General features: G+C 44.5%; 2 protein-coding genes across 3 annotated transcripts in view; one reads left to right on the top strand and one right to left on the bottom strand.

Moving 5' to 3' along the window:
* Positions 1–4951, bottom strand: part of fcsk (fucose kinase) — a 147644-nt gene extending 142693 nt beyond the window's left edge. Inside the window, exons 1-2 of the mRNA XM_033036003.1 lie at positions 4898–4951; positions 4516–4691 (exon numbers count right to left, since the gene is read on the bottom strand). Coding sequence (XP_032891894.1) covers positions 4516–4664 — 149 coding nt within the window. The 5' untranslated portion in view covers positions 4665–4691; positions 4898–4951. The remainder of the gene's footprint in view (positions 1–4515; positions 4692–4897) is intronic.
* Positions 4952–5360: 409 nt separating this feature from the next.
* Positions 5361–24075, top strand: part of st3gal2 (ST3 beta-galactoside alpha-2,3-sialyltransferase 2) — a 134169-nt gene continuing 115454 nt past the window's right edge. For both annotated transcript variants that reach the window (XM_033036005.1, XM_033036004.1), the window contains exon 1: positions 5361–5671. The gene's annotated coding sequence lies outside the window, so the exon portion shown is untranslated. The remainder of the gene's footprint in view (positions 5672–24075) is intronic.

Below are 24075 nucleotides of genomic sequence, written 5' to 3'. Positions count from 1 at the left end.
GCTTTACGTTATACCTCGATACACATGACAATAATAAACCTAAACCTAACCAGCATTTTACCTGCTGCACAACGGCATTGAAAGTTAAATAGCCGGTCTTTTTGCCATTGTAGGGCAGTCTAAAACTAGAGGACATAGGTTTAAGGTGAGAGGGGAAAGATTTAAAAGGAACTTGCAGGGCGGCAACTTTTTCCAACAGGTGGACAATTACTTCAGCATGGACATGGTGGGTCAAAAAGTCTATTTTTGTGCTGTGCTCTTGCTAAATAACAAGACTATCTGTAAGTCTCAAAATGATGACCTTTTCAAATAACTGAGCATTACAGCTATAATAACGATCTTAAAATTAATTAAATCCAAATGTTTCCAATTATTATATTACCAGGAAATATTCATTCCCATCATTTCTGAGCTGATGAAAAGGAATTTAGTAGTAGCATTACAAAAAAAACGAGTGTGTCAGGAATATTTTAAGACTGGTATGTTCCATTAGAACTAAGCTTTAAAATGTGTTTTGATTTAGGCACAATTTCTATTTCAATGGAATACTACGTACAAGTACAAGATGCAGAACTGATTTAGATGCTATTTAAGAGATGAATTATATGAATGATTATTGCAAAACTAAATGTGATGGTTGATTAGCTGAGACCAATTGCTGAACTTGACACAGATAATATCCAAGGTCAGAATTGAACCTAGTTCACTGGTGCTGCAAGTCAATAGCTCTTCCTTTGCCGCATTGTCCTTTTGCTTTCATATGAAAATAAATTGTTAGGGTAAGTATCCATATAATTGTCATAAGAAAAATCACTAACTTGGAGAAGAACCAAACAGGCAGTTAACAGGCATTAAATCATGAAAATATAATTTCAACAGCAGGAACAAAAGGTTAGCACACATCACCACATAAAAACATTATGCAGGATTCCCCCAAAAGATATGGGTGGCGCACTGTCCGTGATTAGCATTATTGCCTCACAGTTCCAAAGATCTGGGTTAATTTCTGTCCCTGGATGCCGTCTGTGTGCATGTTCTCTCTGTAAGTGGGATTCTCCTGGGTGCACTGTTTTCCTCCCACATATCAAAAACATGCTTGTTGGTAGGTTAATTGGTTACAGTAAGTTACCCCTAGTGCTGATGGGTAGCAAGAGAATAAGGACGCAGCTCAGAACAGAATACTTGTTTCCAGCAGCTAATGTTGGGGATTCACACAAAATGGTTTTCCAATTTAACCGGCTAAAAGTAAACGGGCCTTAAATGCTGGGATGCTGCCCTGGCAGAGGACATAGATTGTGGTTCCCTTATCGTTAGTGAATCTGGAAGATTTTGAACACAAGGAGCAGAAGTAATCCACTCAGCCCTTAAATCTATCCTGCCATTCAACATAATCATCTCTGATCTCTTCCCCTCTGTTCTGTATCCCATAACTCATAATTCCCTGATCTTTCAAAAGTATAATCTTCCTCCAAGTAAACATTTAAAATCATCTATCTCCTGACCCTTTTTGCCCTCCCAATTTCCTTAAATATGCTCCGCTTCTTCCAAAACTACTCCAGAGATACACTTGATCCCAGCTGCCAATATCTACCCCATGCCTCCTTTTTCTTGACCAAAGCCTCAATTTCTCTCATTATCCAAGATTATTTATGCCCCAATGCCTTGCCCTTCATTCTAACAGGAACTTGCATGCCCTGAACTCTTGTGATCACAATTTTAAAAGCATCCCACTTTCCGGAATATGCCTGCAAAGAACCTACTCCAAACAACTTAAGCAAGTTCCTGTCTAGTAAGAAGTAAGTAAGTACACAGAAGAAATAACTAGGTTTCCGTACATCCATAGAAATTTTTTTTTAAAGAAAAATGACACAACACATTATAGAATTTAACATGAACGTTCCCCACAGCAGAATCAAAATTTTCCACTGTGGGGAAAGGCACTAGAAAGTTCAGTCCTCTTCCTCTGTGATCACCCGAGGTCGGGGCCTATTTGTGGCCTCCGCAGCCAGTCCGATGGTTTCAGGCCCTCTTGCCGGTTGATGGAGCTCCGGCGTCGGGAGAAACACTGCTCAGCAGCTTGGAGTGTCTGGAACGGCCGCTCCCTCCCCGGAGACCACGGCTCCCGATGTCCATAGGCCGCGCTGGTCGGAGCTCCGATTCTGGCGATCTCGGCGAGAGATCCCAGGCTCCGTGATGTTTTAAATCCAGCGCAGCCTGATCATGTAGTCTAATACTATCAAACTTGGCGTACCCCAATTCAGAACTCATGGATAGATACAAAATGCTGGAGTAACTCAGTGGGACAGGCAGCAGATCTGGAGAGAAGGAATGGGTGATGTTTCGGGTCATGACCCTTCTTCAGAATGAGCACGACAGAACACATGGTCCGCCATGTCTCTATCCTGTTCCTTCTGGTTATTTACAGGAAATGTTAATAGTCATAGAGTGACACAGTGTGAAAACAGGCCCTTCAGCCCAACTTACCACGCTGGCCAACATGTCCCAGCTATACTAGTCCCATCTGCCTGCGCTTGGTCCATATCCTCTCAAACCTGTCCTATCCGTGTACCTGTCTGTTTTTTAAATGTTGGGATAATCCCAGCCTCAACTATCTGCCCTGGTAGCTTGTTCGATACACCCACCACCCTTTGTGTGAAAATGTTACCCCTCAGTTTGCTATTAAATCTTTTCCCCTTCAACTTGAACTTATGTCCTTTGGTCCTCGATTCCCCTACTGTGGGCAAGAGATTATGTGCATCTACCCGACCTAGAGATTATGTACATAAGAGATTATGTACATCTACCTGAGAGATATGTACCCAACTTTAGAATTCCAAAAGTGAAGCGAAATTAAGGTATAGAGAAGAGAGATCTGAAGGGACTACAACAGCTAAAGTGCTTGGTAAACATTGAAAATATCGGGAATTATCGCGTTTGCTCACTGCATTTCATCAAGTAAGGCATTATTTGTTTTTTCTTGATTCCTTTGGCATCTAAAAATTCTCAGAAATTATAAATCTGGCTGTAAATTTTTCTTCAGATGCGTTTTCATTTTGTATGTAAAAACCCACGAGAACCATGGGCGATTTAAAAAAATTACAGCCAGATTTATCACTTCTGAAACTTTTTAGATGCCAAAGGAATCAAGAAAAAACACAAATAATGCCTTACTTGATGAAATGCAGTGAGCAAACGGCCAATGTTCGCCAAGCACTCTGGCTGTTGTTGTCCCTTCGGCTCTTGTTTCTATCTACCGTCATTTCTCCTCACTTTTGGAATTCTGAAGTAGGCTAAATGTCTCACACGCTTATCCCGATTTCCATAATTATTTACAGCGCAAAAATTGACAATTTCAGTGGGTTTTAACGGGCCCGCTACGCTGGAAACAATGGTAAGTGCTTACCTGCAGTTCATCACGTGTAATCCATTTGGAGTAGCTTAGCAACAGTACGGGTCATGGGTCGTGACCCAACTGCCGTGAAACCTCCCTATAGCTCACACCCTCTAGTCCTGGCAACATCCTCGTGAATCTTCTCTGAACCTTTTTAAGCTTGACAATATCTTTCCAATAACATGGTGCCCAGAACTGAACATTATATTCTAAATGTGGTCTCACCCACGTCGTATACAACTGCAACATGACATCCCAACTTCTATACTCAATACTCTGACTGATGAAGGCCGATGTGCCGAAAGCCTTTTTGACCACCTTATCTACCTGCGACTCGACCTTCAAGGAACCATGCACCTGCACTCCTAGATCCCTCTGCTCTGCAACACTCCCCAGAGGCCTACCATTCACCGTGTAGGTCTTGCCCTTGTTAGACGTCCCAAAATGCAACACCTGACATTTCTCTGTATTAAATTCCATCAACCATTCCTCAGCCACATAGCCAATTGATCAATATCCTGCTGCCATCTTTCACAACCATCTCCAAAACCATCTACTTTTGTATCATCATATCCAGTATTTACAGTAATTGCCTTTATCCTTTAACTGTTTCCTTGAACGTGCAGTTTATTCATCCTTTTTAATATTTCAGACTCTGAAGATCCCGACCCAAAACGTTGTCTGTCTATTCCCCCCCACAGGTGTTGTCTGACCCAGTGAGTTGCTCGAGTACTTTGTGTTTTGATCAAGATTCTAGCATCTGCAGTTTCTTATGTCTCCATTTTAAAGCAGTACGATTGAAAACTCATGAAAACTGCAGATGCTGGAAACTAAAATATGAAGAGAATATGCTGGTCAGCAGGTCAAATAGCATCTGTGAAAAGAGAAACAAAATTGAAGACACGTTCTGACGAAGGGCATTCGAACCGAAACATGAACTCTGTCCCCCTTTCCACAGGTAACTGCTCAGCCTGCTGAGTGTTTTCAGCACTTTCTCGTTGTTTGCTACACTAAATCTGGTGTTGGAAACTTTCTCCCAGGTGAGTAGAAGTTTAAATAAAGACGTAAATTAAAATGAAACTGTTACATTTACAACTGGAGATATGTTGAACATTTCACCTTACCTGTCCCTCTCTTCAATATAATTGCATGACCACAGCCTGTACAGACATCTTTTCACCTTGTCGACACAATGTTGACCTTTCCCCTTCCCGGTTGGTGACGTATTCGACGCCCCAGTTGTAGTCCAACCCGAAGACGGCTCGACCCGCATGCGCAGTCGCGAGGCGCCACTAGCGGTCTCTTGGTACACAACATTGCTGGAGAAACTCAGCGGGTGCAGCAGCAGCAGCAGCAGCATCTATAGAGCGAAGGAAATAGGCGACGTTTTCGGCCCGAAACGTCGCCTATGTCCTTCGCTCTATAGATGCTGCTGCACCCGCTGAGTTTCTCCAGCAATTTTGTGTACCTTCGATCTTCCAGCATCTGCAGTTCCTTTTTGAACACTATCGGTCTCTTGTTGTGTCGCTTTGTCCTTGTAATAACGGTCCACACGCTTTGCTGGCTCCTTCTTTCTGCAATAATTGAACCCCCCGCCCCTCCCCATGGATTTAAAGGGTAGTTTATCTCAATCTTTAGCGCAGTTCCAACTCAGCTTTCCCCTGAGAAATATGAGATCGTGGGGCACAGTGTCTGAGGTAAAAATGTGTCTACTACTAAATCCCGTTTTCAACAAAGCAACAAAAGAGTGACATTGTATTACATTTGTTGTGCCCTCCCCTCCTCACAGGCTACGACGACAGTTGTTAAATGGATGGAGACGTGGTCGCGCGTGCGCTGGCCGCCTCAAGCACGATGGGAGTTGCAGTTCCAATCCCACTGTCGTTAAAACGAACGGCAGAACATCAAATATAAACTACAACTCCTAGCAGGCCCCGCGACTCATTCAAATTGTTGTGTGAATGTCTCCAGTTGCCCCCGTGGACTGGTGATGGTAATAGGGGTTGTGGTTGGGAGGTGGTAGGGGAGATACATCATTGCAAGAAAGAGAGAATCGGCCCTCACAGTCCACTGGCTGCAGGAGAGTGAGAGAGCTAAAGAGACGCCTCCTTTCCGCGCCCTCTACCCTTCAGAAAGGAGCCAAATTTACCATCACTACCACTCACAGTTCTGATCAGTGTGCCAGACTCCTGAAATCGCAGAGACCAGCAATAAATGCCATCATCTTCCAATTCAGTAACATTCCGTCCATTGGCTTTGTTACTGGAGCACGCCAGAACGGTAAGTGCTATGCGTCTTCAAAGCTTTTTCAGAATCTGGCAGTGAGATGTTGCTACATTTGATGCATTGCATTGGTCTTTCTTCATCAAGTAAGCGTTTCATATATAGTTTATCCCATTCCGAGCCACACTCGGGGATTGCGATTTACAAATGGAATCCGGAGTTTTTCATTTATATTGAATTCGAGATACATCAGCAGAGCCAGGAGATTTTAAGTGTCGAACTTTGCTGCAGTTTGTATTTAAATTTAAATGCTGTTGATAAAACTCCCAGTAGTTTCAACTTTCTCCTCCCACTCCCCATCATCTGCAAATTGAGGCAATCCTTAATCACAGCTGCGTTCAGATTTGTTGTATTAGAATCGCCAAACGAGTTCGAAACAAGAGGTGCTTTCTGAGGAATGTATGATTCATTTTAATGTCTCCTACTAGATAAAAATAATCAGTTTTTTTTCATTCTTTAAATTATATGTTGTCTAAAGTTGCCGTTACAAAATTGGGGCGATCGACATTTTTCCCCAACGTGTTTTGTAGATGTGTTTCGTTTAAATCTATCAAATTTACAGAATACGTGTTTCAGAAGTAAGACTTCGTGAAACGAGTCGTAATCCGAGGGTCTTTTATTCGATGGTAATTTTGCTTGAGATAAATAATTGTAGTTCGTCCCAGTGAATGAAAATGGTCTGGGTTTTCAGGCGTATAAACGTGTAACGTTGGATTTTTTTAAATCGCAGCTCCTGTAAATGGATATTCCGTCGACAAACTAAATAAACATTAACTTTCTAAATCCATTACATATAAGGTTTGTGTTTTAGAAATTGGTTGGAGAGTTAAAATGTTGAGAGTTAGAGAATAATCGGCAAAGCATATAAAAAGCCAAAATATGTAGTCAGAACAATGGAATACATTGAACAAGAAGCAGTTTGGTTTAGTTGTGGGTTGAGTTAGGTTTCCAGTTCTGGGTAACATTCGTGACACCGGAAATGCTATGAAATAGCCTGACTAGCTTTAAAAATGTTGAATTTTAAAGAAGTATACAATATAATAAATGATACAGATACAGCCAATGTAACCATGATAATATAATCATGATACTCATGAGAAGCGAGAGCGAGTATTGGATGAAAGAAGGTGAGTTAGAGGGAACGGAGATTTAAAAAGAGCACCAAAGGCACAGGTTCAAGTAATTTACAAATTAGCCTTAAAGTAGTCGATTAGATAGCAGATAAAAATACGTGCAGCTGTAGCAGAGTAGCCTTGTTGAGGTGAAGTGTCTTGGTGAGTAAAGTGCGAGTCTTCGGCGAGGAAGATGGAGAAGGTGAGAGGCACAACCTATTGAGATTTGTCTACTGAAATAATGGAAGGCAAGTTGTGGCAGTGTGACTCTTGCAGGATGTGGGAAGTCAGGGACACTGTTGGTGCCTCTGACAACTACACATGTGGAAATTGTGTCCAGTTGCAGCTCCTGAAGGACCGTGTTAGGGAACTGCAACAGCAACTGGATGATCTCAGGACCATCCGGGAAAAGAAAACTTCCTGGACAGGACCTACAATGAAGTTGTTACACCAAGGATACAAGAAGAGCGAAGGTGGATGATGATGAGGAAGAGAAGTAAGAGGGAATGCAGGATACCCCAATGGCTGTACCTATTAAAAATGGGTACACCCTCTTGGAAGCTGTCGGAACAGACAACACTTCTAGTCCGAGCGGCGGACATTTCAATCAAATCCTGGTGCTACGGCGCAACCGGAGACCTACATCAGGTAACGCCGTAGTGGTAGGTGGTAGTGAGAAGTACGGACAAGAGATTCTGTGGTAACAGGCGGGACTCAAGGATGGTTTGTTGCCTCCCTGGTGCCGGGGTCCAAGATGTCTCGAACCGATTGCTGGGCATCCTCAAGGGGGAAGGGGAGCAGCCGGAAGTGGTTGTGCATGTCAGCACAAACGACGTCGGGAAAAAGAGGAAGGAGGTTCTGCAATGTGAATTTAGAGAGTTAGGAAGAAAGCTGAATAGCAGGACATCTAGGGTGGTTACCTCAGGTTTGCTTCCACTACCTCGTGCTGGTGAGGGCAGGAACTGGGAGATAGGGGATCTGAATGTGTGGCTGAGGAGATGGGGCAGGGGTGTAGATTTATAGACCACTGGGATATCTTCTGGGGAAGGGGTGACCTGTACAAAAGGGACGGGTTGCACCTTAACTGGAGGGGGACCAAAATTCTGGCAGGCAGGTTTGCTAGTGCTACACCGGTGGGTTTAAACTAAATAGTGGGGGGAGAAGTTCGACAAATTGGTAGTATAAAGATGGAGTTAAAGGGAACGAGAGTACAGGAAAAGTTACGAAAGACACCCGAATTAATGAGACGGAAAGTTCAAGAAGGAATAAGAGAGTAAGGTCAGGTGAAATAGGAACCGGTGTGAGAGTGGAGGTGAACACCAAATTAAACGTGTTCTATAAGACTAAAGAGATGGTGGTTAACTTTGGCAGGTCCAAGCTCCCCCTTCAGCCAGTCAACGCTGCAGGGGCTGACATTGAGGTGGTGCAGACATATAAATACCTTGGAGTGCACCTTGATAACAAACTGGACTGGTCTGTCAACTCTGACTCCCTCTACAAAAAAGGCCAGAGCAGACTCTTTTTCCTCAGAAGGCTCAAATCCTTCAATGTGTGTAATGATATGCTGCACATGTTTTACAACACTGTGGTTGCAAGTGTTATTTTCTACGCTGTTGTCTGCTGGGGCAACAGCATTAGTGCAAAAAACAACAAGAAGCTGGTCAAACCGATTAAGCGAGCTAGCTCAGTGCTGGAGGGGAGAGTAGACTCTGGGATGGATGTGCTTGAGAGGCGTATGAGGCACAAGGTGCAGGTCATCCTGAAAACCCCCGGGCATCCGCTTCATGTAATTCTGAGAGTCAAAAGAGCATTCGGAACAACAACCGGCTCCTCTCCCTGCCCTGTGGAATGGAGCGGTTCAGGAGATCCTTCACCCCTGCAGCCATTAGATTTTATAATTGCAATTTTATAATGCAATTTTTAATTTTTAATTGTTAATTAATGGTCTTTTTAAGTATTTATTGCTCTCAGGTAGTGTCCACATTGTATTCTATGTATTTTCTGTCTGCGTTCATTTTGAATATGTGGGTTTGTTGGTTGGGGGCTTCTGGACATCTGAATTTCCCTGAGGGGATCAATAAAGTATTTATTATTATTATTATTATTATTATTATTATGAATGCGCGAAGTATAAGAAATAAAGTGGATGAGCTTGAGACTCAGTTAGAGATTGGTAGGCATGATGTTGTGGGAATTACAGAGACGTGGTTGCAAGAAGATCGGAGCTGGGAACTGTATATTCAGGGTTATACGTCCTATCTAAAAGGCAGACAGGTGGGCAGAGGGAGTGGGGTAGCTCTGTTGGTAAGGAATGAAATTCAGTCCTTTGCGAGGGGTGACAGAATCAGAAGATATATAGTCATTGTGGATAGAACTGAGAAATTGTAAGTGTAAAAAGACCCTAATGAGAGTTATCTCCAGGGTCCCAAACAGTAGACTTTATATAGGGTGCAAGTTGCATCATGAGTTAAAATTGGCATGAAACGGTGGTTATGGGAGATTTCAATCTGCAGGTAGACTGGAAAAATCAGGTTAGTACTGGACCACAAGAAAGGGAGTTCGTAGAGTGCCTCCGAGATGGATTCTTAGAGCAGCTTGTACTGGAGTCTCCAGGGAGAAGGCAATTCTGGATGTAGTGGGGTGGGGGTGGGGGGTGGGGGGGGGGGGGGGGGGTGGGGCGGGGGTTGGGAGCTGGCCAAAGGTGACTGGAAAGGGACCCCAGCAGGGATGATGGTGGAACAGCAATGGCAGGAATTTCTGGGAATAATCCAGATGATGCAGGATCATTTCATTCCAAAGAGGAAGAAAGATTCTAAGAGGAGTAAGAGGTGACCTTGGCTGACAAGGGAAGTCAAGGAGAGTATAAAACTAAAATAGAAAACATATAACATAGCAAAGATGAATGGGAAGCCAGAGGATTTGGAAACTTAAAGAACAACAGAAGGTAACTAAAAGGGCATTACGGGGAGAAAAGATGAAGTAGGAAGGTAAGCTAGCCAAGCATATAAGGGAGGATAATAAAAGCTTCTTTAGGTATGTGAAGAGGAAAAGATTAGTTCAGACAGAAACGGGTGAATTTATTATGGGGAACAAGGAAATGGCAGATGAGTTGAACAGGTACTTTGTTTGTGTCTTCCTTTGTGAAGACAGAACCAATCTCCCAGAAGTACTAGGGAACAGAGGATCTAGGGTGACGGAGGAACTGAAGGAAGTTCACATTAGTCAGGAAATGGTGTTGGGTAGACTAATGGGACTGAAGGCTGATAAATCCCCAGGGCCTGATGGTTTGCATCCCAGGGTGCTCAAGGAGATGGCTCTAGAAATCGTGGACGCATTGGTGATCATTTCCCAATGTTGTATAGATTCTGGATCAGTTCCCGTGGATTGGAGGGTGGCTAATGTTATCCTACCTTTTAAGAAAGGAGGGAGAGAGAAAACAGGGAATTATAGACCAGTTAGCCTGACATCGGTGGTGGGGAAGATGCTTGAGTCAATTATTAAAGATGTAATAGCGGCGCATTTGGATAGCAGGAACAGGATCGGTCCAAGTCAGCATGGATTTATGAAGGGGAAATCATGCTTGACTAATCTTCTGCAATTTTGTGATGATGTAACAAGTAAAATGGATAGGGGAGAGCCAGTGGACTTTCTGGTCTTTCAGAAAGCCTTTGATAAGGTCCCACATCGGAGATTAGTGGGCAAAATTAGGGCACATTGTATTGGGGGTGGAGTGCTGACATTTAATCATTACAGGCAAAACAAAAAAATACCTGGACTGTCAAACAACAGTGAATGCTCTGATAATTGAATCAATGGTTCAATGGTCCTTTATTGTCACGTGTACTGAGGTACAGTGAAATTTGATTTGCCATACAGTTTGATTTGCCATATCATCCTTTGGAATATTATCTAATTATAACCGGTGGAGTAAAGATAAAGTACAGTAGTTCCACAGAGGGGCACTATGGTGAGGAAAGCATTTTGCATGCCTTTTGCATCTTCAATGGAAAGGCTACCGAGTACAAAAGAAGACAAAGTACTGGAGTAATTCAGTGGGTCAGGTAGCATCTCTGGAGACATGGATTGGTGATGTTTTGGGTCAGGACTGTTCTTCAGTCTGATGGGGTTGGGCGAAGTAAACTAGAAGAGAGGGGGGACAGAACAAGGCCTGGCAGATAATAGGTTAATGTAGGTGAGGAGGGTTGGACATAGGCCAGAATAGAAATTACAACGTATGAGACAAAAAGATAGAAGAGTTGCAAATTGTGATGCAAGAGGAAGGAATGTAGGTGGGAGGGGGAGGAGAGAAATAGGTGCAAGTCTAGGTCATGCACAGGGGAGAGGAGGGATGGGGGGGGGGAGGATAAAATGGGCGGATTATATGGGGAGAGAATGGGAGTGTTATGTATTACCTTAAATTGGAGAATTTTACATTATACGATTGGATGGTGACCTATCAAAGCGGAATATGAGGTGTTGTTCCTCCAGTTTGCTTGGGACCTCACTCCAATGCAACGGAGGAAGCAAGGACAGGGAGGCCAATGTGGGAATGGGAAGAGGAGATAAATGGTTAGCAACCAGGACATCCAGCAGGCCTTGGCAGACCGAGTGTGGGTGTTTGGCAAAACGGTCGCTGAATCTGTGCTTGGTCTTGTCGATGTCCAAGAGGTCAAATCGGGAACACCAGCTGAAGTACATCAGGTTGGAGGAAATGTAATGTGAAACTCTGTGTCACCTGGAAGGATCGCTGGAGTCCCTACATCTCTTGAGGTTGCAGGGAACAGTATCTCGGGAGAGGGTGGTTTTGGAAGGAAGGGATGAGTGAACCAAGGAATTGTGGAGGCCATGTTCTCTGAGAAAAGGGGTGGATATGGGAAGATGTGACTGGTGGTGTGATCACGTTGGAGGTGACGGGGAAATGTCGGAGGATGATATGTTGAATTTAGGGACTGATGGGGTGAAAGGTGAGCACCAGGGAACTCTATCCTTAGACACAAATTGCTGGAGTAACTCAGCGAGAAAAGCAACATCTCTGGAGAAGAGGAATTGTGATGTTTTGGCTTGAGAATCTTCTTCAGAATAACTGCATCGTTATTCTGTCTGACGGGGGGGGGGGGGGGGGGGGGAGGGAACTATGGACACTGTGAAAATGTGGGTGAGAGATCTATGTATGACAACAGGGAGGAGGAACCCATGTTAACTAAAGAACAAGAACATCTCAGATGCCCTAGAATGGAAAGCTTCATCTTGGGCACAGACGTGGCGGAAACGGAGAAATTGAGAATAGGAGATAGCATCCTTGCAAGAGACACGCTTTCTTGTACAAGGAGACTTGGGAGTTCTTGTACATCAGCCACTCGAAGCAAAGATTGACACACAAAGCTGGAGTATTTCAGCTGGTCAAGCAGCATCTCTGGAGAAAAGGAATAGGTGACATTCTGGGTCGAGACTTTTCTTCAGACTGTCAGGGATCGATCTGAAGCTTGTAAAATTGTGACATGGGTGAACAGATTGGATGGATAAAGGACCATTCCCCTAGCTGAAGATAGACACAAAAAGCTGGAGTATCTCAGTGGGACAGACAGCATCTCTGGAGAGAAAGAATGGGTAACGTTTTGGGTCAAGACCCTTCTTCAGACTGAGGTGTCTAGAAAGATTATCCCAATCTGGTTACAGGGCGAGATTTGAGGATTGAGATAAAATACATTTCTTTCCTCAGATATTGGTGAATTTGCGAAGTTTGCAACCACAGAGGATTGTAAAGGCCAAACATGCTGAATATATTTAAGACATACAGAAACATTTCAAAACACATTGAGGTAGGAATATTGTATTGAGATAGTTGAGCCATGATTATGTTGAATGGAAGATCAGCACTAAATAATCTACTCCTATTTTCCATGTTTTCCTACATTTATTATTTTTGCCAAAGTGCATCACTTTAACCGATGTGCGTTAAATTCCACCTGCCACCTGTCTGATTAAACGGGCAACCTGCCTATATCTTTATGCATTGTCGATCTATCACCACTGATTATTTCCGTATCTCTACATTCTCTTTTAAATGGTATTAGCCCTCGTTGATCTTACATTGGAGACTGTTATTTTCAATATTTTTGGTCCACGTGTGTCATTTTCACTTTCTTCTGTCCATGAGTGTAACAGATATTTTCACTCTGAGATCTGGCGCAATCTCTTTTTGCCTAAGTTCTTTCATCGCTTTTAAACCAGTGGATATATTGCCAGCCATTTTTTTAGGTTAGATGTGAATTGTACATTACAGGTAATTTACAACGTGTATTTCAGTTAATTAAAATTAAATTTAGCATTTCAAATTCCCATTCTATAAATTCAAAACGACTCGGAGTCAAAAAAAATGAAGACAAAGACTGTATATGGTGATCAAGACACTGTTTTTGTTGCTTCATATATTAAAGTTTAATGGTAATTCAAAATGAGAAAACATAAAAATCTTTACCCTATTCTAAGAGAAGAGTCTTTATTTTTCGTCAGTTAATATTAATACCCAAACAAATATCTAAACATTTGTTTGAATAACAATAAAGGCATTCTAATTCTAAAGCAAATATAACCTGGCTATGACCAAATTGAATTTTTTGTTGCTTGTGTTAAAGTAGTCGTGGAGTTGTACTGTTTAGAAACGGCCCCTTCATCCCACCGACAATGCCGACTACCATGCCTGTCATGATATCACGTCTTGTATTCAAAGCATTGACCGATGGTGGTTCTTTATCCTTTATTTTCTCTTTAAATATTTACCTTTTGTTTAAACAGTGACTGGTTAATAGCGTAACTTTTTTTCTAATTAAGGCAAATGGTTTCAAAACATGAAAAATAGAGGGGTTGAGGTGACTTGTGAACTATGCTATGTTAGCCAATCCATAGTGCATTTTAATCGTCCCCTGCAACTTCTATTTGGGGAGGGAGGGGTGGGAAACATTTAATAATAATGATAATGGATGGGATTTATATAGCGCCTTTCTAGATACTCAAGGCGCTTTACATCGCATTATTCATTCACTCCTCAGTCACACTCGGTGGTGGTGAGCTACTTCTGTAGCCACAGCTGCCCTGGGGCAGACTGACGGAAGCGTGGCTGCTAATCTGCGCCTACGGCCTCTCCGACCACCACCAATCACTCACACACATTCACACACAGGCAAAGGTGGGTGAAGTGTCTTGCGCAAGGACACAACGACAGTATGCACTCCAAGCGGGATTCGAGCCGGCTACCTTCCGGTCGCAAGCCGAACACTTAGCTCACCTGCCATCTGTCGTCCAAATTTCGATTCCTTTCTTACTTTTACTGACTCTTCCTCGAAATGGATTTGGCTGCCGATACTGTCGGAGTGAATTTATTTATGAATATTTGGTTGGGATGAAATTTGATCGGTTGTATCACCTGAGATCAGTAATTCAATCTGCAAGGAGCGGTACAGGGAGCGCTGTTCTGGCAGCAGCCATGTCAGCAGCGCGTCAGTTTTATTTCAACCTTTTTTTATTTTTTAGTTTGTTTTAAAGTATGCATTTAATGTTCCTTCGTGTGTTTTGTGTGTGGGGTGGTGTGGGGGGGGTAAGGGGGAAACCGCTTTGGTCGCCTCCTCCATGGAGAGGCGACTTTTTCCAGGTCGCCTCCCCCGTGGCCTAACATCAAGGATCGGCGCGGCCTTTCCCGGAGACGCGCCTGGGGCTTCAGCGGCGGGCGCAGCATGGACTCTCGGCGTGGAGCGGGTGAACCCTCGCTGGGGCTCGCCGGAGGGGAGCGCTCCGTTTCGCTGGCCCGGGGCAGCCAGCAGCCTGAAGTCGCAGCCTGAAGTCGCGGTCTGCACAGCTCCAGCTGGTGCGGCGTCTACAGCCCGGGATCCCTCGTGGGGGACCCGGGGGAAGAAGAAGCCATCACTGCCGGCACGCGGCCAACTTCTACCGCGGGGCCGGCATGGACTTACCATCATCCCTGGAGGGGAGCTTCGACCACCGGCCCTGCAGTCTACGGTGCTTCTGGCTGCGGCGGGGACTTTAAATCTTGATTGCCGGCCTGCGGCCCACAACAACTTAAAGCCGCGGTCTCCGGTGAGGAAGAGCCGATCCTGGACTGACTCTGGACTCTGGTCCGGTCCACGGGGGGGGAAGTGGAGGAGGACTGGCCAAATGTTTGTGTCTTCCACCACAGTGATGAATGCTGTGGTGGATGTTTGTGTTACATTTTGTGTGTTCTTTATTATTGTATCGCTGCTGACAACCCATGGGGCGGGGCGCTACTCTGTGAGCGACTCGCGGCGCGCTGCTCCCGTATGTTTGCATGTTTTCTGAGTTTAGTGTTTTTCTGAGAGTCATTAAGTGGGGTATTTAACGACAGCAAGTATGACTACCACGGTAATCTTTGTACTTGCTTTTGAGATCTGTGCACACTGTGTGCTCGCAGAAGTCTGTGTTGTATGACTGCTTGTCAGTACATTGTCCTGTTTGTATGTGGAGCCACGTCAAAGAAGATTTTCTGTTGCGACAGACAATAAAGTTTTCTGAATCTGAATCTGAAAACTCCGTGCTCGTCCCCCCCCCCCCCCCCCCCGGTTGGAGCTGATCCACTCGCGTGAGGCACCACCAACGGCCGGGGGGCTACAAATAGCGGGAGCGGGAGAGAGGCTGCGATTAGTCGAGGCGCGGATTAGGTGTGAGGTTTAGTTAAATTGAGGTGGGGACAAGGTGTGAGAGGTGACGTGTGAGGTTTAGTGAGGTATGGTTTAGTCGAGGCGAGGTTTAGGTGTGAGGAGAAGTTTAGTAGTGAGGTTTCGCCGTAGCGATGGTTTTAGTGAGGCGAGGGGATTAGTCAATGTGTAGGTGAGGGGAAATTAGCATAGGTGAAGTGAGGAGAAGTGGGTGTCTGAGCTCAGGAAGGGAGACCGAGGTGCTGCTGAAGGAGACGAGACCACTGCCTTCTGTGGCAGAGAATTCCACAAATTCACAACTGGGTGAAAAGGTTTTTTCTCAAATCAGTGCTAGGCAAAGAGACATTTCAGGTAACATTTTTTGTAAAGATTTTTTAGCTGTACGAGGCCATTTATTGAAACATATAAGATTATTAAGGGTTTGGACACGCTAGAGGCAGGAAACGTTTCCAACTGGGGGAGTCCAGAACCAGGGCCCACAGTTTAAGAATAAGGAGTAGGCCATTTAGAACGGGGATAAGGAAATACATTTTCACACAGAAAGTTGTGAATGGACAATCGGTGCAGGAGTAGGCCATTCGGCCCTTCAAGCCAGCACTGCCATTCAATGTGATCATGGCTGATCATCTGCAATCAGCACTCCGTTCTTGCCTTCTCTCCATATCCCCTGACTCCGCTATCTTCAAGAGTGGAGTGGCAGAGGAGGCCAATTTTCTGGAGGCTTTCAAGAGAGAGATAGATAGAGTTACATAGAAACATAGAAACATAGAAAGTAGGTGCGAGAGTAGACCACCAGGTCCGTCGAGCCCGCACCGCCATTCGCTCATGGCTGAACACTAAACAGACACACTTACCCACAAACAGTAGACACAAGACACAGAACACAAGACACTACCCTCCCCTTTATACCGCTATCACCCCTCTCCACCCCAAGAACCTCGTGATCTCCTGGGGGAGGCAAAAAACCGGATAAAAACCCAGGTCCAATTCGGGAAAAAAATCCGGCAAATTCCTCTCCGACCCCAATCCAGGCGATCGACACTTGTCCAGGAGATCACTCAGGTCTTACTATACTAACCATACCTAGGTCCATATCCCTGCCCTCTCCCCGTAGCCCCTTATCCCCTTGGCAGCTAAAAAACCATCTATTTTAGACTTAAATATATTTAACGTTTCTGCTTCCACTGCTCCCTGGGGCAGTGAATTCCATAAATTAACCACCCTCTGGGTGAAGAAGTTCTTCCTCATCTCAGTTTTAAAAGAGCCCCCCCTTATTCTGCAACTATGTCCCCTAGTTCTAGTTTCCCCGATCATTGGGAACATCCTCAGTGCATCCACCCGATCAAGGCCCCTCACGATCTTATATGTTTCAATGAGATCGCCTCTCATTCTTCTAAACTCCAAAGAGTAGAGTTCCAGCCTACTTAACCTTTCCTCATATGTCAATCCCCTCATTGCAGGAATTAATCTTGTAAACCTTCGCTGCACTGCCTCCAGGGCTAGTACATCCTTTCTTAAGTATGGACCCCAGAACTGTACACAGTATTCCAAATGTGGTCTCACTAATACTGTGTACAGCTGCAGCAAGACCTCCGTGTTTTTATACTCAATCCCCCTAGCAATAAAGGCCAAAACTCCATTGGCCTTCCTGATTGCTTACTGCACCTGCATACTAACTTTTAGTGATTCATGTACTAATACCCCTAGGTCCCTTTGCGTTGCATTACAACGCAGCTCCTCCTCATTTAGAAAATAACTTGCCCTATCATTTTTTTTCCCCAAAGTGAATGACTTCACATTTATTAGTATTAAATTTCATCTGCCAAGTTGTTGCCCACTCACCTAGCTTATCTATATCCTTTTGCAGACTCTTCCTATCCTCCTCATCCCCTACTTTTCCTCCCATTTTTGTATCGTCCGCAAATTTTGATATATTACACTTGGTTCCCTCCTCCAAATCATTTATATAAATTGTGAACAACTGGGGTCCCAGCACCGACCCTTGCGGAACCCCGCTAGTTACCGGTTGCCATCCCGAGTATGAACCATTTATCCCCACTCTCTGCTTCCTATTTGTTAGCCAATCCTCTACCCATGCTAATATATTACCCCCAATCCCATAATTTTTTATTTTTAGCAATAGTCTCTTATGTGGCACCTTGTCAAAAGCCTTTTGGAAGTCCAAGTATACCACATCCACCGGTTCCCCTTTATCCACCCGGTTAAAGGTAGCAGAGTCAAGGGATATGGGGAGAAGGCAGGAATGGGGTACTGATTGTGGATGATCATAGAAATGTCTATTGTCTATTTCGTGAAATATACCTTTTGGGGGTTATTTTACTGCTTATGTGTTAGAAAGATTCTAAGCTTCTGTTATGTAAACTACCAGCAGAAAGCTTGAGAATCACTTTCAATTTATTGAAAATGCAGGAGATTTTCAGGAGGCAGTGCCCCTTTAAACCCCACCGGGGCGCTGCCACTGGACCCTGCCGGGGGCCTGGCCAGCCTGCCATGGAACAACCCCATTGAAGAAGATGACAGTGGTTATCCAGACCTGATTGCGAAGGGACCCCCTTACCAGTTCAAGCTTCAGGGTCCCAAAAATATAGGTCCGCCACTATGTGCCATGCTAGTTAGTGAAAAGGAGCTCATAAAGAAAGCTATCCTGATGGCTTTTTACCACTTGATGATGAATTGTACATATAAAGTGAGCAGCACAGTTATACAACTGGTAGAGCAGCTGCCTCACAGCAACAGAGACCCGGGTTCGATCCTGACCTCGGGTGTTGTCTGTGTGGAGTATGCATGTTCTCCCTGTGACCACGTGCGTTTGCTCTGGATGCCTCCCACATCATAAAGAAATGCGAACTGTATAACACAACTGATTTATCTTGTCCCTGGCAGAAATAATTAGTGAATGCATTCATTCACTATATGCATCCATTGCATGACAGAGCATAGTGACAATTGCTGAAGGTAATTTCAATTCTGTCTTGAATTGGACTGAAACCAAATAGATGGCAACTTGTGGAGGCAACAGATCAATACATGTGAAATATAGAGACAAGGAATTGCAGATGATGGGTTACAAAAAAAGACAGCACTAGAGTAACTCCGCAGGTCAGGCAGCATCTCTGGAGAACGTTGATATGCAGTGTTTCAGGTTGGAACTCAAATAGTTTCTTTGTGCCCAGTGTAATTTCCGGAGAACCCCAGAGCAGGTGTAACCTAATTGGAACAAGTAATTATTTTCTTGTTCTTGCCCCAGGGTATGTGAATTCTCAACCACGTTTTTTTCTTTGGAAAATGATATTCTAAATCCTATAATGTGTTTTATGTAAACTAATCTGATGTGTTGGTTTTCATGTAACCAAATTTCATTCGAAGGCTTAGAATTTTGGGGTTTCTAAAAGAGGAAGGAAACCATTCAGATATATTTGAGTATGTGACGTGGCATCTGTAACACCACAGGGAATTCATTAAAAAATAATCTATGTTCAGAAGAAGCAAAAAAAAAAAAAAAAACGTGCAGTCTGTTACCATGGAACAGTTGAGGAAAGAGTATAGAGGGGTTGAGGTGACTTGTGAACTATGCTATGTTAGCCAATCCATAGTGCATTTTAATCGTCCCCTGCAACTTCTATTTGGGGAGGGAGGGGTGGGAAACATTTAATAATAATGATAATGGATGGGATTTATATAGCGCCTTTCTAGATACTCAAGGCGCTTTACATCGCATTATTCATTCACTCCTCAGTCACACTCGGTGGTGGTGAGCTACTTCTGTAGCCACAGCTGCCCTGGGGCAGACTGACGGAAGCGTGGCTGCTAATCTGCGCCTACGGCCTCTCCGACCACCACCAATCACTCACACACATTCACACACAGGCAAAGGTGGGTGAAGTGTCTTGCGCAAGGACACAACGACAGTATGCACTCCAAGCGGGATTCGAGCCGGCTACCTTCCGGTCGCAAGCCGAACACTTAGCTCACCTGCCATCTGTCGTCCAAATTTCGATTCCTTTCTTACTTTTACTGACTCTTCCTCGAAATGGATTTGGCTGCCGATACTGTCGGAGTGAATTTATTTATGAATATTTGGTTGGGATGAAATTTGATCGGTTGTATCACCTGAGATCAGTAATTCAATCTGCAAGGAGCGGTACAGGGAGCGCTGTTCTGGCAGCAGCCATGTCAGCAGCGCGTCAGTTTTTTTTCAACCTTTTTTTATTTTTTAGTTTGTTTTAAAGTATGCATTTAATGTTCCTTCGTGTGTTTTGTGTGGGGGGTGGTGTGGGGGGGGTAAGGGGGAAACCGCTTTGGTCGCCTCCTCCATGGAGAGGCGACTTTTTCCAGGTCGCCTCCCCCGTGGCCTAACATCAAGGATCGGCGCGGCCTTTCCCGGAGACGCGCCTGGGGCTTCAGCGGCGGGCGCAGCGTGGACTCTCGGCGTGGAGCGGGTGAACCCTCGCTGGGGCTCGCCGGAGGGGAGCGCTCCGTTTCGCTGGCCCAGGGCAGCCGGCAGCCTGAAGTCGCAGCCTGAAGTCGCGGTCTGCACAGCTCCAGCTGGTGCGGCGTCTACAGCCCGGGATCCCTCGTGGGGGACCCGGGGGAAGAAGAAGCCATCACTGCCGGCACGCGGCCAACTTCTACCGCGGGGCCGCCATGGACTTACCATCATCCCTGGAGGGGAGCTTCGACCGCCGGCCCTGCTGTCTACGGTGCTTCTGGCTGCGGCGGGGACTTTAAATCTTGATTGCCGGCCTGCGGCCCACAACAACTTAAAGCCGCGGTCTCCGGTGAGGAAGAGCCGATCCTGGACTGACTCTGGACTCTGGTCCGGTCCACGGGGGGGGAAGTGGAGGAGGACTGGCCAAATTATTGTGTCTTCCACCACAGTGATGAATGCTGTGGTGGATGTTTGTGTTACATTTTGTGTGTTCTTTATTATTGTATCGCTGCTGACAACCCATGGGGCGGGGCGCTACTCTGTGAGTGACTCGCGGCGCGCTGCTCCCGTATGTTTGCATGTTTTCTGAGTTTAGTGTTTTTCTGAGAGTCATTAAGTGGGGTATTTAACGACAGCAAGTATGACTACCACGGTAATCTTTGTACTTGCTTTTGAGATCTGTGCACACTGTGTGCTCGCAGAAGTCTGTGTTGTATGACTGCTTGTCAGTACATTGTCCTGTTTGTATGTGGAGCCACGTCAAAGAAGATTTTCTGTTGCGACAGACAATAAAGTTTTCTGAATCTGAATCTGAAAACTCCGTGCTCGTCTCCCCCCCCCCCCCCCCGGTTGGAGCTGATCCACTCGCGTGAGGCACCGCCAATGGCCGGGGGGCTACAAATAGCGGGAGCGGGAGAGAGGCTGCGATTAGTCGAGGCGCGGATTAGGTGTGAGGTTTAGTTAAATTGAGGTGGGGACAAGGTGTGAGAGGTGAGGTTTAGTGAGGTATGGTTTAGTCGAGGCGAGGTTTAGGTGTGAGGAGACGTTTAGTAGTGAGGTATCGCCGTAGCGATGGTTTTAGTGAGGCGAGGAGATTAGTCAATGTGTAGGTGAGGGGAAATTAGCATAGGTGAAGTGAGGAGAAGTGGGTGTCTGAGCTCAGGAAGGGAGACCGAGATGCTGCTGAAGGAGACGAGACCACTGCCTTCTGTGGCAGAGAATTCCACAAATTCACAACTGGGTGAAAAGGTTTTTTCTCAAATCAGTGCTAGGCAAAGAGACATTTCAGGTAACATTTTTTGTAAAGATTTTTTAGCTGTACGAGGCCATTTATTGAAACATATAAGATTATTAAGGGTTTGGACACACTAGAGGCAGGAAACGTTTCCAACTGGGGGAGTCCAGAACCAGGGCCCACTGTTTAAGAATAAGGAGTAGGCCATTTAGAACGGGGATAAGGAAATACATTTTCACACAGAAAGTTGTGAATAGACAATCGGTGCAGGAGTAGGCCATTCGGCCCTTCAAGCCAGCACTGCCATTCAATGTGATCATGGCTGATCATCTGCAATCAGCACTCCGTTCTTGCCTTCTCTCCATATCCCCTGACTCCGCTATCTTCAAGAGTGGAGTGGCAGAAGAGGCCAATTTTCTGGAGGCTTTCAAGAGAGAGATAGATAGAGTTAAAGATAGCAGTCAAGGGATATGGGGAGAAGGCAGGAATGGGGTACTGATTGTGGATGATCATAGAAATGTCTATTGTCTATTTCGTGAAATATACCTTTTGGGGGTTATTTTACTGCTTATGTGTTAGAAAGATTCTAAGCTTCTGTTATGTAAACTACCAGCAGAAAGCTTGAGAATCACTTTCAATTTATTGAAAATGCAGGAGATTTTCAGGAGGCAGTGCCCCTTTAAACCCCACCGGGGCGCTGCCACTGGACCCTGCCGGGGGCCTGGCCAGCCTGCCATGGAACAACCCCATTGAAGAAGATGACAGTGGTTATCCAGACCTGATTGCGAAGGGACCCCCTTACCAGTTCAAGCTTCAGGGTCCCAAAAATATAGGTCCGCCACTATGTGCCATGCTAGTTAGTGAAAAGGAGCTCATAAAGAAAGCTATCCTGATGGCTTTTTACCACTTGATGATGAATTGTACATATAAAGTGAGCAGCACAGTTATACAACTGGTAGAGCAGCTGCCTCACAGCAACAGAGACCCGGGTTCGATCCTGACCTCGGGTGTTGTCTGTGTGGAGTATGCATGTTCTCCCTGTGACCACGTGCGTTTGCTCTGGATGCCTCCCACATCATAAAGAAATGCGAACTGTATAACACAACTGATTTATCTTGTCCCTGGCAGAAATAATTAGTGAATGCATTCATTCACTATATGCATCCATTGCATGACAGAGCATAGTGACAATTGCTGAAGGTAATTTCAATTCTGTCTTGAATTGGACTGAAACCAAATAGATGGCAACTTGTGGAGGCAACAGATCAATACATGTGAAATATAGAGACAAGGAATTGCAGATGATGGGTTACGAAAAAGACAGCACTAGAGTAACTCCGCAGGTCAGGCAGCATCTCTGGAGAACGTTGATATGCAGTGTTTCAGGTCGGAACTCAAATAGTTTCTTTGTGCCCAGTGTAATTTCCGGAGAACCCCAGAGCAGGTGTAACCTAATTGGAACAAGTAATTATTTTCTTGTTCTTGCCCCAGGGTATGTGAATTCTCAACCACGTTTTTTTCTTTGGAAAATGATATTCTAAATCCTATAATGTGTTTTATGTAAACTAATCTGATGTGTTGGTTTTCATGTAACCAAATTTCATTCGAAGGCTTAGAATTTTGGGGTTTCTAAAAGAGGACGGAAACCATTCAGATATATTTGAGTATGTGACGTGGCATCTGTAACACCACAGGGAATTCATTAAAAAATAATCTATGTTCAGAAGATGCAAAAAAAAAACAAAAAACGTGCAGCCTGTTACCATGGAACAGTTGAGGAAAGAGTATAGATGTTCTTAAGAGGAAAATAAATAAGGTGATAGAGGTTGGTGAGGAAGAATGAAGAATGTATCTTCCTCTCTTCAATGAGAGTTCTGTGAGATTCTCTCTCACTTCCCCCTTCTGTGATTCCTGCTCCTCTCCTGCTCTATGACTAAGTTCTGACCCGGATTCAATAGTCCAGAAGAAATCTGACCCAAAATATCACCTATCCATGGTCACCAGAGATGCTGCCTAGCCTGCAGCACCTGCGTTCCTTGAATCTACTAAACTAAACTTGAGACTCTTGAAAGCGGCCCATAAATAAAATTTATTATTATTATTATAGATCGGAAGATACCACAAGAAAAAAACCCAAAACTAAAATGTTCGATCTTGAAGAGGAAAATATGCAGTTATGAGAGACTTGGGAAACTAAATTGCAAGAGCATTAATAGATTGTAATTGTTCAGACTGGAAAAAGGAAAATTTGGAGTATTTTGCATTTTAGTCTTTAAAGTGACCAAGTACCATTAAACGTAGTCTGAAGTGGGGGGAGGGGGAGGGGAGAGTTTCCTCCTCCACCTTTTTAAGCAATGAGTTCCAAACCCCTGCAATCCTCTGGTTATGATTTTCTGTACTTTCTGGCTATTACTTCAAATCTATACCTGTTTTTAACCCTTTTGCTGAGGAAAATAAGCCCCATAATATTATGCACCTTAATTAAATCATTCTTCATATTCCCCTATTCTGAAGAAAAATGTCTAGTTTTATCCAGTTCTTTAATCATGGGTAAAGTTTTCTAGTCCTCATTATAAATCTCCATTGCCCTTGTTCTGGTGCAATCATATCTTTCCTGTGATGTGACAAGCAAAGCTGTATGCAATACTCAAGGTGCGCCCCAAACTAGTGTTTTTATAATAACTTCCCTGTTAATGTAATGTGTTTATCAGCTTATAAAGTAAAGTCTGTGAATGCCACATGACAGAGGAAATCAGTGAGCCTCAACTGATGTTGAAGCTCCACACTTAAGGGGGGGCTGATCACTCCATCACATTAGTGCTTGGAGTCATTGTGCAGTATCTCGCAGACAAACCCTGCATTATTACTGCTTGGGAACTGTAACAGTTACAGAAGTGGGAAGCCAGATTCATAGTTAA

This window comes from Amblyraja radiata, chromosome 17, assembly GCF_010909765.2.
Source record: "Amblyraja radiata isolate CabotCenter1 chromosome 17, sAmbRad1.1.pri, whole genome shotgun sequence".
Classification (NCBI taxonomy): domain Eukaryota; kingdom Metazoa; phylum Chordata; class Chondrichthyes; order Rajiformes; family Rajidae; genus Amblyraja; species Amblyraja radiata.
This window is presented reverse-complemented; position numbering and strand designations above follow the sequence as displayed.